Genomic DNA, 18697 nt, shown 5'->3' on the forward strand with positions numbered 1-18697 from the left:
AGATCTATTTTACTTTAAATGCAACTTCCAAAATCTAAATATAAAAACAGAATTTGAAAGCATACTTCATCTTATGCAGACAGCAATATTAAAATTTGACATCAAAATTTATATCTAATGGTTACTGAAGAACAAAACCATAGTTATGCATCACTAATTATACAAGCAACATCAGTGTTCTTAACATTTGGCAGTGTAGAACTGCAATTACATCATTAAGTACAATAGCTTTTTTAATTCTAACACAGAGATAAAGCCAATACAAGAGGGACAACTGCTTTATTAGCAAGATTCTCATAACTTCATATAGGGTAAATGTAAAAGATATGGTACTTACAGTGAATTCACAGAAATCGATGCTATCGAGACTTTTGCTTCTGTGTATTCTCCCTTTTATTCTTCTTAAAGAGGGCTTTCCCTGACTTACACTACAGGTAGCACCATTGGGATTTTCAGAAGATGGAGTTACCCTGCCAAACAAAAAGAGCCACATATCAGACAAGGAATATATGTTTTTATTGAACACATTTGCTTAAAGTAAAAAATTTACAAAGGAAAAACATTGCCATGCTATACAAAGAAGGAATGCCATTCCAAGCTTTAGTTTTCAATCAGTAAGTGCCAGAATAACACCACAAAAGTATGTAGAAATCTATCTCCCATCAAGTCCACCACTGCTTGCAGATTCAATCAAAAACATATCGTAGTTATCATTTTTATATAAAAGTGAGAAGTATCAGAAAAAAGATTACAGAAAAATATATTTAACTTCTGAAAAAGTAAAAGGAATATTTTTCTCTACTAATTCAGTGAAAAACTGAGCCCTCTGATACATGTCGATGGCTGCCAGTTAAATCAGTATAGCTTGTCAGTATTTGGCTTTTGCCCTTTTCCAGTTTGAGTGCTAATGGTAGTTCAGCTATTCTAGCAATGAATAACACTGAACAATAATGAAATGAATAGGATCTGTTAAAAGTTATAGGGGTAATGTATTAAGGAACTACACTTTATAAGGTCTTTCATCAGACTGTGGTCTACACATAGTCCTAAGGGGAGTCCATAACTAAAATATTTTGAGTAAGACATCCATATTTCAAGGAGCTTGTTGGAAATTGCTAATGGGTAGAAGTGGGATTAACAATTAACCAAATGTATTAATGTTTTCGGTTTTTTGGCACAAAACATATAATGTTTTAAAAACCAAATGTTTGTGAGGTCAGTATTTTAAATGCAAAATAGTCTCTAGTCAGTCTGACACCACAGTAGAGAAAGGAAAATTGTACTCCAGCGAATATGGTCACCAAGAACCACCTAAAAACAAAATTCTTAATATGCAGATTCACAATTGTTTCATAATTTCTCAGCTGCAGTCATAAGAGACTTCAAAAACTAGCTTAAATGAGAAATATGTCTCTCTGCATTTCCCAAGTTGGACACCAGTTCAGTGTTCTCTTTAACTATTAAGATTCCTCTCTCAAAAAATATTTAAGTATGTGGTTCAGGTTCTTTTACTTAGAATTAACGGCTTTGGTATGCACATAAATGTTTTTACAAAAAAGAAAGGTGGAGATGTCTTATACATGCACATCACCAAAAAAGGACATTTCATAGAGTGGGCCACATTAACACCTGAAATACAAAATTCAGAATACTAAATACAATAGCCACAGGCTGAATACACTTGTTTGGTTAGTGACACTCCTAGGTCTACACAGCTTCATGATCAGGAAAAAAGATCCAAATGCTAAGGAAAAGAAAAAGTTTCAATAACCAAACTTGAAAATGAAAACAGATCTTTTCAAGTCTCTTACTCAATTTATAAAGCCCTTTTTTTGTTGAATTACTGTGGTTACCAAACCAATATTTTGTTTTCAGATGCCCGAGTTGTTTTGCTTTTTACACATGCACACATACACACACACAAACAGCTTGCTGTAAGTTCTGTTGATAATACAGTAATTTGGTTTAGATGTTTTTTTCCCTTTGGGTTAATTTACTGCCAACTTCTATCTGCAAAGATAAATAAAAAGTTCTAACTGAAAACATAACTATAATATTCAGACATTTTAATTGCATTATGAACTTCCTGCTGAAACTGCACCAGATTTTTTAATATCATTATATATGGATTAAAGTCTGAGAAACATGCCTGACTACTACAGTAACATACTTGTTCACAGAACAGAAACTGCAAAAATGCCACAGATTCCCTGCTAAAATGTCTTAAGGAATTACCACGACAAATTTCCAAATACAATAGCTCAGTCTCAATTTGTTCCACAGGCAGAGAGGGACATTTACGGCGATAGTACATTTCTATTGTATGAATGTATCTTCTGTTACTGAGCTCTCCAAACACCTCTGATAAAGTTAATCCAAATGTACGCAACCATACATATTCCAAGTCCATGTCAAATACAGATCCTGGAGCCCACTGAGAGATCAACTGTTTCAGTACAGTTAGAGGTCTGTATTTATGTTATCTCCACAAAAATCTCTGAGGGCTGCCTGTTTCATTACTTATCACTTGGGTCAATAAATCTTCACATGCACCTCCAGTGAATTACATATTTGGTACATTAGACTTCTTCCTCATATTTAATAGAAAATTTTTTAAACAGCTGTAAGCTGCATTGGGCTTTTCTTGATTTTGAACTATATTTCAAATCACTAATTCTAGGGCCTTACCTATAAATGTGCATTTCTTTAAGTTGCAAGTCTTTTAATGTTTTATTTTTTTATAGAGGCTTCTCAATATCAGAAAAGAAAAACTTTATGTGAAAGAAAAACAAGTAAAAATAATGGGGTAATCGAAGTTATGTGGTGTTAACAAAGAATTAAACTAATGGTATTAAAGACACTTGAAAAAATAAACTTGCTACCTCTGGAATCCATCCATTATTTCCTTCTGCTGGAGAATAAATTATGGCTATTACTTGTTAGCTTCCAAGATTCAGAAAAATGCTTTTAAAAATCACATTTAACTTTCAAAATATAATTTTAAGGGAAGAAATATCACAATTGAAAGATTCCCTTCAATCCTTTAAAAATCATTATTTTCTAGGTATCTTTACAAGAAAATAAAGTATTATTTAACCAACCAAAGAAAAATCCAATCAATACCATTACTAGAATCTGGAAGCTTTGCACTGTATTGTGCACCAAAGGAAGGATATGAAGCAAGATAACCATCCTTACAGAATCATGGGGCTCTGACTCTGTGGTTGATGAGGAAACTTTGGGACAAGTGCAAAGAAATTAAGTATCAGCCTCTCCAGTGCCTCTGCTACAGTTTAGCAAAGAGAAGCAGTAACAGATCTGAGACAGTCTTGGATCTGTTTCACCCTGTCTTCTCAGAATGCTAGATGCAGCAATGAAACTCTCAAGAATTCATTTCCAGTAGCACTCTTGCAGTACTGCAACACGAACTCTTCTGAGTACTAGAAATTTCCACAAGGAATACAGCTCAAAAGTTAAGATAATAAAGTTGCAAAATAAACATGTGTCAGCTTCAGTTCATGAGACAAGGCCCAAAGCATTTGAGTTAGACTTGAAACTAAATTATTCAAAACAGCTTTTTAAAATCCTTCTCACTACTGAAACTATAACGCAACATTCTGTGGTTCTGGCATCTAAACCTTAAGTTTAAAAAAATTAATTATTAATGGAGTTTACTACATCTGATTATCTCCTTCCATCTTTTATTTGTATTTCTTCATTAATAGAAAATTAATAAGTAAATTGCTAAGTCACTGGCTGTAGTAAATGCGTCAGGATTAGAGAGGAATTATCATAGATTAAAGCAGAAAGATTCATAAGAGCCCTTTTAAAATGTCTGCAGCTCATCAACTACTTCAAGGCAAGTACTCTGTAATCAAAGCCTAAGAATTGTATGGTCAAGGCACTCTAGAGCTTTAAAAAGTAGAATATAGCATCAAGATCTTCGAAGGGAGTGAACAATTCCAGATGCCTTGTTTGAAACATGCTCTTTCTATTCAAATAATATGTTTAATATTCTGGAAACATAACACCTTTCTAATGGAGCTCATCACAGGAACCCTAAATTAAGGCACCCCTATTCATTAACTTTTGGAAATTTTAGTCAAGTAATATTGCATCATTTTGTAAATCCCACCTGAAGCCCTAGGCCCTTGTTTATAACCCACAATTCTTACAAGTTTCATTGACCTGACTGGTTCCTGATCATGTATCACATTACATAACCATGACTCTAAATTATTTCTCCAGTTTGTAAAATAAAGCAAAAACCTTAAACTTTCGGTATCTGTATTCCACTGATGAACAAGCTAGCCTAACAAAATACTATGCAACGTTAACTTCAAGGTGTAGCATCACAAAAAGGGCTAATGACTTACTACCCATCATAACATAATTAGATGGAATCTAATTCTACTTGCACATACTTATAACAACCTTCAATATTACCTAACATGGCTTTTGTAGTTAAATTGTCTGAAATTACTGATGTCTTGTTATTTTCCAGTCATACCAGTTAGATTGAACATATTTTAAGAATTTAAAAAAATTATCTTCGTGTTCAGTGATTAGAGTTCTGAACAATTTTATAAAGGACAACATCAGAGTATTTCAAAAACAAGTCCGGAAATGACACATTTTCTGTATTTGTGTTCCAAGTGTAGTATTAATGCTATAGTTAATACAGAGAGGACAAGTTCCTGACATAGCCCCAACAAGTCTTAAAATGGTGACATGATTATTATACTTTTCATATACTGCAAGTTGTCTGCCTATCTGATAAAGAAAAGTCAGTTAGGTACTTCTAGCAAAATAGTTTCACAACATGCAAGTCAAACTTCTTAGAAACTTCTACCTCTAGTAGTTACACAGATCTCAGTCGAGAGATGTATAAGATTTCCATAATTATAAGTCCTCCCATTAGAAGACAGGCTTCCTCAATACTACAAAAAGTGAGGATGTCAGCTGGACTCAGCTAAATGTGATCAGTATGCCTTCTGGCTCAAATCTAAGGGTGGAAAAGCTGAAACTTACTCCCGCTGATCAGACTGGAAGACCTAACAATTATAGTTGCTCAATATTAATATTTGTTTGGGAAAAAAGGCAAATTTGAAACAATGATTAGTAACACTGAGCAGTCAGCTGCTATGCTAAATTCTTGTGCACCTCTGCAAATATCTTCAGTTTTAAGCACAATACCTTGCCTTCATCAGAAAAAAAAAATTATTAATTAATTTGCAACATTAATAAATCCTTACAACGGGCTAAACTGGAATTGTTATCCCCATTTCACACAAATATTACCAGAAACCAGTAATCAAAAATAGAAACCATTCATTCTGGTGATCTGTATTTTTCCACATAGTTCTGTAGACACCCAAGAGGTTCAATCTTTGATGCTTTCTCTCTCCTATACTGCAGTGACATTTTCCATTATTTGATTATTCTAAATACGACTCTACTTAGAAGATAAACAAACAATGGCATTTCTTTCCCCTGGTGATGGTCCTAAAGATAAAACAGGCATCCTTCATTATAAACCTGGACTTCTACATCCAAGCCCCAGCCTGAATACAAAGACTCTTGAGTCAACAAAGCTTTTAGATCAGTGCCTAATTTCAGACATGCTGGTTACTCCTCACTGACTTCAAATAAGTTTACTCGCATGCTTAGAGTTAGTTTACGCCTATGCTTGAAAATAAGTGTGCTTGTGCAATAACTTTCAAGAAGGAGCTATCATTTAACATCCAGGCTTCTATATCACACATTCTCTTAACAAATGAGCACCAAGCAGGGGTATTGGATCCTGTCAAAATTCAAATTCTATAGTGCATTGCATCTGCATTCTTTTCTGCAACCTAGATTGCCTCAGACAACTACCAATCATTCTTAAGATGCAGGAAATGTAAATATGGAATAGCCTCAGCCATTTCCATAATATTCTTCACAATGAAAACTTATCACTAACTAAGCTTTTTGTCTTACTTCATGACTCTGCACTCCCTTGCACCAAGGGGAGCATAGGGGGAGTAAGCCAAAGCAGAGGAAGCCTTTCAAAACAGAGACAATTGCTGTAAGAAACAGAAGGGATTATGAGGGAGAAGAATTACTAGAGTTGCCTAGGATATCTTGTTTCTTTTTTTGATGTTGTTTGCCTGCTCCTTCTCCTTGCAGCAGAGAAACATAATATTCAGTGTGACAAGAAATAATGACTTACTTGTGTAGTTTCCCTTAATGTGATTTAGCATTTCTCTATTGTAAAAGCATTCAGATTGCACATATTGGTATTTCAGTAAATATTTATGTCAATTTACTGTTTTAAAGTGCTTCCAGGTCAGTAGTTAGCTTTTCTTGAACACCTTAGCAAACGTTAGTCCCTGCTGCACTCTACCTGTACTAGCAGCATTAGGACGGTGGGTTTTGTATCCAAATACTGTCCCCCCAGCAAGATGAGTAAAAACATCCTACTCATCTCATTTAGATTCCTACATATTAGATTTCAATGCCACACAAACACAGGAAGGGTCTGAATCAGCAGTTCAAGACTCCAGCAGCTTCCTCCATCACCAAATCCAAAACTCTACTGCCCAAGGATACCTCATCATAAAATGACCAAGCTCCATATTTAACACAAACAAGTTTCTGGCTCCACCACCTCCCACTGCAAGCCTCCTTCTGTCACAGCTTCCTTCTGTTTGTTCAATTATCTGTTTTATTCTCAGCTAGTTTATAACAATTTATTCTTAACCCATCATGAGACACTGGTGTCCATCTTTCCTGTTTCCATTTGTAGCTCTGCTTTCATGCATCACAGAACAGGACTTACATTTTGGGGAGAAAATGGGAGAAAACTTGAGTGACGTGCTCTATAAAGAAATAAAACATTGCTGTTACCTTTTCCATTTTCTTTCTGTAGGATTCAAGTGGATTATCTCCACCAACCAAAAGATGAGTATTTTAACCCTTTTTTAATAAATTATGTCTGTGCTTCCACTTGCAATATATATTAACACATCAAAGAATTTATGAATCTGATGGTTAAACAGACTGTTCTAAGTTTTTAGAAATAAGTAAACAAAAAGAGGTGAAAAAGCATACTCTCATTATAGACTGACTTGATTTATATGTTTTCTTTAGGTATTTTTGAGATTTCCAGTGATACAGTACTGGAATACACTTTTGGTTTACGTGTTGGAAATACACACTAATATTACATTGATGTTACCAACAGCAACATACTCTTCTCTCTAACATTCACATTTTCTTAATGCATTATTTGATACAGACTATGCACAAATAAGAAAAAATTAACATAACAAAGTATCCTTAAGCATTTTTCTAAATGCATCAGAAAAAGGTATTGCATCCATAAGCATAAATTCTATCCATACACATGTCTAATGCTATTAAAGTTATCAAAGGAAATGTGACTACACAATCCCATGTCGCCTATTAATAAGAATATCCCAAAGATATGCTTTCAAATGCTTAAGTAATTCATACATCCCTCAAAATAAAAAAAAAAAAAATTACCTTACTTTTCCTTAACAATCTTAGACAACTAAATCTTTACACAGCATTGCATCGCAGCAACATGATGTCAAGTTAAAAATGTTATGAAATTAAATGCTTGTAGTGTGTATTACTGGGGATCCACTACACTGTTTTGCTGTACCTCAAAAAGCACAGAATCTCACCATGAAACTAGGTAATATAGAGCTGATCCAACTCCAACTGAAGACAAAGAGTAGTTGAATTGGGTCCTTTCAGACTTACTATGCAAATACAGATAGCTTCACTTTCTTTAACATGCCAGCAAAGAAACCATTTCCAAGGAGACACAGGAAATAGGAAATAAAACAACTGTTATCATTATATTACCGATAATTAAACTTCTTCTAAGAAGTAACACACCAATACATACACTGCTGCACACAGAAAGGAGTGGCATTTGGGGAGAATAAAATAGGTATGATACACTTTATATAACTTACATAAGTTAAAATCAAACCACTGAATACACTAGAAAAACCTTTGATTAAATGTAATAAAACCTATCTGTATGACAACATTTTTGTCCAAGACTACCATTGATTCTGTGCATTGCAGTTATGATTAATAGATTTGCCAGACTGTGTTCTTATCTGGAAGGAATAGCAAGATTTGGAATTAATGACAGAAAGCTTACTAGTTCCACATTACGTTTCTTCATATTTTTCCTTGACACTGTCTATGCTAGCTGATGGGGGGGAAAGTGAAAAAAAACATGTTCTATAATTCATGCGAGGCTCATTTTTGTTACAACTGCTGACATGAAAATATTTTTATTTGTGAATTATTTCTAAATAAAATGACCTATCAAGCTTTCTGTGACAATTTACTTTCCTTCACTAGGAACATGTAAGTACAGTCAAAGAAAACCATATGACTGTGACCACCTAAATATCTTTTATAGATAAGAAATTCTCAGTGTACAAATTTGTTCTTGCTATTTTCCTCCCAGAAAACCCGACTTCACAAGTTCAGATTTTCTCCTTGTAATTTGTCCTGACGATGACACACAGCCCACTGCTTCAATCAAGCTAACAGGGGGCTCTTACAAGTCCGTGAGTGATCGGGTATTGCAGTGCCATATGCTTGTCGGTGCCCTACTCACCCACATTATACTTTAATACATTTTTCATAACATATTGTTGATTCATCCAGAAAAATCAGTTCAGCACACAATCAGCAAGCACAAAAACAGTGGAAATAAGCCAGGGGAAAAGCAGGCTTTAAATAAAAATGATCGTATATGGACAGTACTCCCTCTGTGGCTCGCTAACCCTTTAGACTTGGATCTCCCCTCTCCCATTTCTTAGATACACCTGTCAGCGAAGCAGAGGCCGGGAAATTGAGACCCCGGCTTTCCGCCCAGCCCGGGCGGGGAGGTGGATGCGCTACAGTCGGAGGCAACACTTGGGCTGTCACGCAAGCGGCGGAGCCGGCTCGGGCAGCTCCCGCGCCCCTCGGCCGAGGCTGCCATTGCCGCGCGCTGACAGCCGCTGCGGGCGGGAACCGCGCGCCCAGCCGCGGGCAGCACCCGGCCGGCCGTGCTCCGCCGGGCCCCAGGGCAGGGCGAGGCGCGGACAGCTCCTCCGGCACCACCGCACCGCCGCCTCCCGGCGCTTTCCACACGACCGGCGGTGAATTCGCCGGGAACTTTCCGGCCCGGAGATGCCCGCCGGGAGCCGCAGGCCCGCTCTCGCTCGGTCCCGGCGCGAGTACCGGCTCGGCGCCCCTCACGCCTGAGGGAACCCCCCGCCGCCTGCCCGCCCGTCCCGCCGCGGCCCGCGCTCGGCCAGGCGCGGCGGCGCCCCGCGCCCGGCCCGGCCCGCAGTGCCGCCGGCCGCGTTTGTGCCTACTCACCACAGCTTCCTCTTTAAGGGCATCAGACTGCCCCTGTTGGAGGCGGTCACCCCTATGGCCATCTGCAAGACAGTCAGGTATTTCTGATACTTCATTTTGCCGTCGCCCCCCCTGTCCCTGCCTCGTGCCCGCCGCCGCCACCGACAGAGTCTCTCCAGCCGCTGCATGCAATCATCAAATTTTTATTTCCAGGCATCTGCCGTCCTTGCGTCGCGCTTCTTCCCCTCCTCCTCCTGCCGCGCTCCCTCTCTCTCTGCCCCCCCGGCTCACGCTCTCCTCCTCCTCCTGCCGCACTCCCTCTATCTCTGCCCCCAGCTGACGCTCTCCTCCTCCGCCTCCCGCCGCGCTCCCGCTATCCCCGCTCCAGCTGACGCTCTCCTCCGCCTCCCGCCGCGCTCTGCCCTCCCCCGGGCCCACGCTCCTCTCCTCCTCCTCCCGCTGTCGCACTCCTTTTCAGCCCCCCACTCTCTGCCCCTCGCCTTGCTGCCGCGCCTTCCCTCTCCCCCGCCGCCACCTTGCTGCGGGGCTCCCCCTCCTCCCGCACCTGCCCCTGCCCGGGCCGCTCGCCCCCCGTTTTGCCTCCTCCTCACCTGCGCTGTCTCCTGCCGGCCGCCTCCTCCCCTCGCTAGGCCCTCGCTGGGGCCTCAGCCTCCCCCTCTGCCCCCTCACCCCACAGGCCGGGCCGCCGGTGGGGTCGCTCCTCCCTGTCCCCCCTGGGCGACCGGGCCTTCCCCGCCATCTCTGCCCGCTCCCGGGGCGCTCCCGCCCCGCTCCCCTCCCCAATTACCTGGGGTATCCCGCCCCCGCCCATGTGGCGCAGCTGCTGCTCTGCCCTCCCGCCATCAGAGGGGCGCCATGCCGCAGCGCGGCTGCCGCGCAGCGCTGCCCTCTCCCCGCCGCCTCGCTGGCCTCGCCGCTAATCCCATTAGCGCCTAGAATAGCCCCATGTTATTTTAATCATCCCCCCGCCCCGCCTTCCTCCCCGGCTAACAATGTCGGTTGTGGGTTAGCGGTAACTGCGCTGCGGAGGCAAACGCCTCGCCACCTGCTGGGGCGGCCCTGTGGAGGCGCTGAGGGCGGAGGTGAGCAGGGAGGTGAGGTGAGGATGAGGTGAGGATGAGGTGAGGATGAGGATGAGGGTGAGGCGAGGTGCGGGCGGGACAGCGCTGCGGCAGAAGCGGCGCTTCCCAGCAAACCTCCCCCGGGGCAGGCGGTGAGTGAGGCGGGCATGTGGGCACCGGCGGGGAGGCCACTCGGGCACAAGAGAAGACTACCCCTTTATTATTCCATGTGTGTTTGAAAATCAAATGGTGATTAAGTCAAACTAAAGTATTAAATGTTTTTAGAGCAGTGCCCACCTTCTGGATACTTTAGCAAAAATAGCAGAACGCATAACCGTGTAGTGGCCTTCGCTGTGACACAATTATCGTTACAACTTCAATCTGTTTTGTGCTTCCTCTTCAAGCTCCACACTTAAGAGCAGCAGAAGACTGTGCATTTGACAAGTGCTTTTGGAATTAATTCTAAACCACAGTACAATATGATCAAAGACCCTCCACAGCACAAACATCCCTGACGTGAAGGGTAGTGCTTAGCAGACATGTTGATCAATAGTGATGGGCAATACTTTGTCTAGAGATAGCTTGTTTAAGCATGTAAATATTTTGTAGAATGCAGGGATGAACAAATTCATGCTGAAGTGACAACTTTTCATTAAGATGCTGTAATGTAAATAGTATGAATTGTAATACTTACCCAGGAGTTGAGGTGCTAAGGTGGCACTGTCAGCTAGGAAAAATACTGTGAGCAGCATTGTTGCTTTATGGCTTAGAGATGAGCATTTCAGTGATTATTTTTCTTCTCTTTTTGTGTGTAACATATACCTCAAGACTGTAGTAGGGTACATTCTACCTAGGCCTGTTCATTACACAGGAAACAAAGAAGATAAATATATTACTTGGAAGCACAGCAGATTTTAATTAGAAACATAATAGTTGTATTACTGTAGTTAATGAGATGGATGGCTTTGCATTTTCAGCCAAGAAATCTGAGGTGTATACAAATGTCCTGAAATTCTGCGTCACAGACCATTTAAAAAATTCAAATGTGAACTCGATGCCCACTATGAGCCTGTACGTCTACAGCTCTCAAGATACTGATAATGGGTTCTTTGTCTTTGGAAAGATCAAGCATTAAAAGCAATGAGGGATGGCTAACTTGAAATCATTAGGAAGGTTAAGGAGGAGGAATTAATTTTTGTACTTAAACAATGCTAGTAGTATACTAACTGGAAAGTCTGTATCTTCTATAGGCAGAACACCAAGTCAGTTTGAAAACCTGTAGAGGTTTTACTTTGCCTTAAAAACAAAAACTGTAAAACCAACACATTGTTTTCTCCTTCTGTCTATCCAGTCATCATTAGCTGACTGAAAAAACGCTTGTTGCCCACACAAGTTATAAGAGAGTAAGTGTGGGCTGAATTTTATTCTCACCATCATTAGTAGAATGCTAGCTACACTGTGATTGAAATATTCATTTACACTTGAGCAATCCTATTAAGAAAATCATTTATACCTTGAAATGGTAGAAAGTGCTGACTAAAAGAATGATGAAACTGTATTAGTTTGAATGTCACATTTCAATTTGAATGTTACACCTGTCAGAAAAATACATGTTATTCTTATCCCATATAAAAATTCGTGAAAGAAAAATCTAGTCTTAATCTGGTTGTAGTGATAGACATTTTGTAGATAAGACAATCCAAGGATATAAGGGAAGCAAAGTTTATTTGAAAGCTGATAAACCTGGATGAAGCAGGTAAGCTTTCAAAGTTCTCTGCCTTGTAAAAGGACTCTGTATTAGAGTCCCAAAACATTGCTTTTCATTTTTACAGTAGCAGGTTTGGGACATAAATTTATTTTAAGTACAAAACAGTTAAGAAATGTGCTAACAATACCTTGCATAAAGACTTACGATGGAGCCTGGCTGTATATTCAAATCTTTATTCAACTTCTTTAAAAGTCTGTTATGTGATTCCTGTTCTTAATTCAATAGGAAGTCCTAAATCTATTTAAATTCGCAAAATAATTACAGTTATTCTAGATCTAGCTCTCTAGTTTTCAATGACTATCAATCTGGTACTAACAAATTAACTTGTTTTGTACATTTTATATATCATCTTCCATACTTCTTGATGTGCATTACAGAGACAAAAAATGGATATTAATGAAAAAATTTTATCCTCTAATTTTAATTGTCATTATTTCTGTTTCTTTCATACCCGTTCCTTCTCAGTGTTGCTCCATTATGCCTTTCAGAACATCTTACTTTAAGCACCTATGTTTTATATCGCTGAAAGAGTAAAAAGATCTCGTCTTTCTTGCCTTTCAGATGAACTGCCTGTTTTTAACAGGAGTCAATCAGCAGCTTCCAGGTTAGGGTTTGCATCTGGACATCCCACTGTTAGCTCTGAGGCCTGTGTAGACCCTTTAGCTGAACTAAGTCCAAAATTTATACGGTAGGATTCCCTGCAAGAGAAGCTTCTTCTGATCATATTTGCTGTTCTCAATGCAAACTCATTCTGTCTGACAAGATACACTCTCCTACACTACAGAAAGCTGAAAGCTGCTTACATTTTTTTTAACCTAGAGTGCATTTTAAAAACAACTTAACTCCTGTTAGATTACTTCAGGTTAGTATAGTTGTTCCATAGGTTTTTTAGTACAAAACCAAGCAGAACCATACTAATTTCTTAATTTTACTTGCTTAGGTAACTTAACTACAGACTTTATCTTAGAACAAGCTCCATAATCTGTCTGTTGCTTACGGTCTGCGATGCCTCTGCCTCTTCTGAAGCCTGTCCCCAGAATGACCTTCCAATGCACTTCTTGGCTCAGAAGAACAGACTGCTCTTTCAGTTACAAGTTACAATATTATGTATGACTGCTGCACTTGAATGGATGTGTGGTTGGCACAAACTCCACTCATGATATTATGTTTATGCTAGGACAGTGATGTATCTGGAAGATAGATGGATGGACCCTGAGAAGGTGGAGTTTAATGCCCATCTGTGTGATCTAATCTTGGCCCATGCCTTGGTGTTTTTAGGTGGAGAGTAGGCTGTTGTCAGCAGTGGGAGACTGACTGGCTGCAATTTAGAGGATGCCACTGAGACAGTTGTACATTAGGAGCTCCTATCAGCAGCTAAGAATGAGGAAGCATAATTGTGACTTAAAGCTATTTTCATTGTAAGTTGTGCCCCTCGTTTTTTCAGTCTTAGTATTGTTAGAATATATCTGAGATTCCAGGTACTGCAAAGCAAGATTTTACATCATTATCTACTTCTGCTGAATTTAGGTTTGATTTCAGTAAGTCTTACCTTGCTTTCCTTTATTATTAGTCCATCACACATCCCTGTAGTGCCAGTTGTCACTAGGTGCTGTCCTTTTCAAACTCTCACCTGCGTCACTCAGTCCTGAGAGAGCTCACAGGAGGAGGAGAAATTTAGGTCTGACTCAAAAGACTCTTGGAGGCCTTACAGAAACGCACTTTTAAAAGTCTTGGCTCTGCTTAAATTAGTTCAGATAATGTAGTTTTTCTGCAATAATGTGAGGAAAAAGAAACAACACCTCTAACTGGCATAACTGTGCTGGTGAACAAGCAAAAATATTCTTTTCTGCTGATGTAGCTTATTTTGTTCAGCAAACCTGTATAAGCTATGCTGTCTGGCAAAAAGAAAAAAATAATCTTACCAGAATAAATGGCATCTTTACTAGTACTGTAATGGCTGCATCAGCAACTTCTGAGGGTGGATTAGGTCTTAATGACACATTTTAAGCCCTTGATTGCATTCATTCATAGGCTGTCAAAATTCTATTAGAACTAAAGCAAATATTAAATAAACTTGTTGCTCTTTTTATGCCATATTAAACATCTTTTATTCGCATTTTAGAATAGTCTTAATTTCAGCTTTGCTCTGCATATAACAGAGACTTTTCGTAACATTACATGGTCCGTTCCATGTAGTTCTCAATACTGTGCTACTGTGTTGATGAAGAATTAACATTTTTTTTATTCCTAGGATATACCTGTTCCCCTTGCTGACTTTTACTCCAATGAGTGATCAAAAAATCCTGATACACATGTCATATTCTTTGCTTCTGTGGTATTTAATATGATTTGAGAACTTTTTATTACACAGTTCAGTTGGTAAAGTGGCAACATTCCAGAGACTGATAGAACACTGACATTAAAACATGACATTAGAGGACTGATCTCCATCTCTACTCTAATTTAATCTAAATCTTCCTGTTTACTAAAGAGGGTTCTTTTTCTGCAGTACTTGTTAGTAATATTTTATTCTGTTAATTTGTACAGTTAGTCAATTATAATCATAATATTAATAAAGATTTATGTTAACTAAGAGCATTAATGCAGATCCTTCAGGCAAAAAGCTACTGAAACAGGCTTTCTTGCCATTTCAGTCTGTCATGTGTAAGCTTCATACATCTCCCATTTTCTTTCCAGAAAGAAAAACAAAGGGATTAAAAGAGTAAAAGAGTTCCTTAGAATCTACGAGTGTGTCAGATACAGTGACTCCAGGGGTTATTTTCTCCCTCCTCAAAAGTAAGAAAAACGTGTGCGTGTTCATGTGTTTCCTATCTATGCATTTACAATACGTAATTCTGTGACTTTTTCTGATCTACTAGGCATTTTCTATACCCATATTAATGTATTTATCATATATAATGCAAAGCCTTTTTCTGGTCTGTTACTGTTTCTTCCATAAAATCCCTGTTATCTGAAGATCTATAAAGATGCATACCTTACCGTCATAAGAAACAAACGAAAACTCTCAGAGGAATTTTCCTATCACACTTTAGTGCACAATTGACCATCTACAAAAGGGAAAGTTTTCACATTTCTCTGAAGTGTCTTGATGACAGGCTAGCTCGACTGGTGGCAGAAAACTATGGGTCTAAGTGGGTATGGTAATAAACTGACACACTCATTTAGAACTAACTTGCATTTCTGAAACAGTTTATCCCGGTCATTCATTTGAGCTGCCAAAATAAAAAAGAGGTAAATAATTTTGTTTTGGAAGGAAAAAATGTTCACTGTGTTTTCTCAGAAGAAGAATATCTTTACAGAATACATAACTTTTATTTGACTATGGATTATCAAGAAGAAAGGGTTTGCTAGATTAAGGAATTGAAATATTTACAGGAAACTTGCAAGCAAGTATCCCTGCTTCACTATAATCAGGGCTATTTAGTAATGGCTTCCTGTAGAAGTAGTGTTAGTGCTGTTCTACCAGGTCTGATGTGGAGCTGCTTTTGGTTATTACCGTCAAATTTTAGGTTACTGCAAAAATAAGAGACTATTAAAGTGAAAAATTCAAGCTAGAACAAAGTGGACTTGTACTGCCACTATCCAGTACTTTTACATTTACCCATTTCTTGCAAACTCATAATTCTAAGATTTTACTCTTAAAAAAGAAAAAACACCTTAAGTCAAAATTACCCAAATATCACATTATGCCTGACAAGCATGACCCTCTCACAGGATAAAATAAGCTTAATGTAGAAAAAAATAAGCATATGCGTGATTTCCATTAGTGCTGATACGGCTTATTCATGTAGAAAACTACTGGAGGGAAGAAATCACCAAGCATACAGTTTCAATGTCAGATCCAAAAGAAAAAGAAGTGTGAGTAACATCACTTCTCAGAAGATTCTAAGAAATAGATTGCCATCTGCAACACATCACAATCACAGTACACAAAGATCTAATTAATTAGCCTTGCTAACTGCGTATTGTTAGAACTGTGAGAGTATGTAACTCTGAGGTGAGGTGTGACCAGACCTTGCTATCATTCTGGGATGTAGAGTCGCTAATAGCTTTCATTTTCAGATGTTATGCCTGATGGGGAAGCCTCCAAGCACACAATATTTAAAAGAGAAGGGGAGATTGTGAAAAGCAGGGGATAATGATGGTTCCCCGAAGCAAGGGTGTGGAATATTGGAGGCTGAGAAAAAAATAGGTATATCTGAACTGTTGTGGTAGACATGTTATAGGACCAATTCATAAGACTGTACTCAAATGTCTAGAAAGACTACTTCCTTACATTTCCTTTACATTTTTTTAGTTGAATAGTGAGTTCTGTGAATGTACACATGAGGATAAATAGATCAACATGAGAGTATTACTAAAATTTAAGGAGCTTCTCCTGCCAAAAGTTATATGCATGCCTCATTTTATAAATTAGTAGTAATTCAGACCCTTATTTAGCTTCATTAATATATTTGATTAAATGCTGATAAGAATGTTTCCACATCTATGAGCTATAAAGCCTGAAGGCTAGCTGGATGTTTCATGAATGTATTGAAATTGTTCAGAATCCTAGCTGAAGTCTGCTTTATATGTCTAGTTGTATATTTGCACAGTTACCACAAATATGAAAACCATTTTTCACTTCAGGAAGAAAGCTGTTCTCATTACAGTGTATATGACTTAACATTATACTATTTTAATCAGATTACCAGTAAATGAAAGTTATTGTAATAGGATTTACTATAGTTAGAGGCAAGTATACAGTAATCTACTATGAAAAGAACACAAAAATGTTAGTGGAGCTCATTACAGGGATATTGTTTATGCTAATTATTCAAATTTTTTAAAATCACACTAAGCCTGATTTTAATCAGATTTTTTTTAAAAAAAACAAACTCTAATCAAACAATTCAACCTAGAAGGGTTAGTAATATTAAGTATTACTCTTGTCTGGGGCAGAGAGAAGTGGAACAAAATACAAACAGAAAAAAACTGAAGGACTACAAGCTACACATTTCATTGTCCTGTCTGAATAAAAGATAAAATGAAAACAAAGAGTATAGATGATAAAATAGTGATAAATAAGACTTTTACAATGTGGATGAAGGAATCAAATTTGATTTCATACTTTTAAGCCTATAAGTGCTCAATATATATCAATATTAATATATACACCAAATGTTCCTGTAATTTCAGTGTAGGGAAACCTACATGAAATTTTGGTGCATATTGCAGATCTATTTCCCAAGGGATTATACTGTTGTTATATACTTGTCTCTTGTAACATCCTGGTCATAAAACCTAGGATCTACACATTAAGCCTAGCAGGTAGGAATTCAAAAATGAAAAGCTAAACAAAAATGATAGCTAAACCTGATAACAAAAGCTTTGATGCTGCAGGGAACTGTTTTTTTGAGTATCTGAGGCTACACCTGGTGAAACAATCAGCTTGAACAGAACAGGTTGAAGGATTGGTTCCTCCGATGTCGCTTTTGCTTTCATCAGTAATTAGCTCATGCCATGCTCTAGTGGCATGGCATCTTATTGGAGACATTTGGTTAGATTCCAAATATGGTAGTGGGTTACAGTGTGCATCTACAAAATTTTCAAAAATCCAATATGACTATTTTCAAGAGCAAAAGCTATTCGTGCTGATAAGAGTCTGCAAGATCCGGTCATTTAGTCACTGAATTTTTAATTTAAAAAAAACCAGCAGAGGTAGCATTTGTAAGATTCCAGATAGCCCTCCCATTAAGTGTGCATGGACAGGGGGCTATATATATTTAAAAAAAAAAAAAAAAAAGAGAGATATAAAAATCAGCTTAAAGGAACTCTTGAGGCAAAGTGTAAAAAAATGTTTCAATTTCTGAGAGCCTAACTTCAGACCATATATATGTCTGACTGGGTATCCCAAATTCTTGTTCAACTTCGAAAGTATTGGTCCAGATGAATATCAGATTTTTTTTAATAAAACAATGTGACAAAAATTTTGAATATGTCATTAAAATAATGAACAACTGGACCACATTCTTTCAGGAATATGGAAGTTGAGCATATAAAACATTTTTTCTCTTTAGTTTCCTTCAAGACCATCTAATACAAAACAAAGAACAGATCTGTTCATTCCAGATACAGGTATTTTTGAATATCAAACATATTTTTTTACTTGATTGACTACATACGGGATTTACAATCCTCTCTCTTCTTTTACTAACTGGTGTCAAGACTTTTCCAGACTCCAGTAAGTTATTTATAAACTATAAAAATTCATGTGCAGATCAACAATCTTGCTACAAACCAGATTTTTGTAACAAATAAGCAATTTTCTGTCCTCTGCTTCAGAGAAGACACAATCAATTCTAGCTTCTCTTATACACTGCAGTTATTGCTACTTTTGGCATAGACGATCTGGCTCCAAATTTGCTGTGAGTAGACCAATTTTTTTTTTTAATTGCCCTAG

The 18697-nt window shown here is 38.3% G+C and overlaps 1 protein-coding gene across 8 annotated transcripts in view; it reads right to left on the reverse strand.

The window, feature by feature from the left end:
* TJP1 (tight junction protein 1) overlaps positions 1–18697 on the reverse strand; it is a 197058-nt gene that overhangs the window by 154789 nt on the left and 23572 nt on the right. For 2 of the 8 annotated variants that reach the window (XM_074837738.1, XM_074837737.1), the window contains exons 1-2: positions 9406–9628; positions 338–470 (exon numbers count right to left, since the gene is read on the reverse strand). In XM_074837738.1, the coding sequence (XP_074693839.1) occupies positions 338–470; positions 9406–9572 (300 nt within the window). In that variant the 5' untranslated portion in view covers positions 9573–9628. Of the gene's footprint in view, positions 1–337; positions 471–9405; positions 9629–9995; positions 10013–18697 lie in introns of those variants that run through there. The other 6 variants (XM_074837746.1, XM_074837739.1, XM_074837740.1 and 3 more) reach the window with 5 other exon arrangements.

This window comes from Strix aluco, chromosome 12, assembly GCF_031877795.1.
Source record: "Strix aluco isolate bStrAlu1 chromosome 12, bStrAlu1.hap1, whole genome shotgun sequence".
Lineage (NCBI taxonomy): Eukaryota > Metazoa > Chordata > Aves > Strigiformes > Strigidae > Strix > Strix aluco.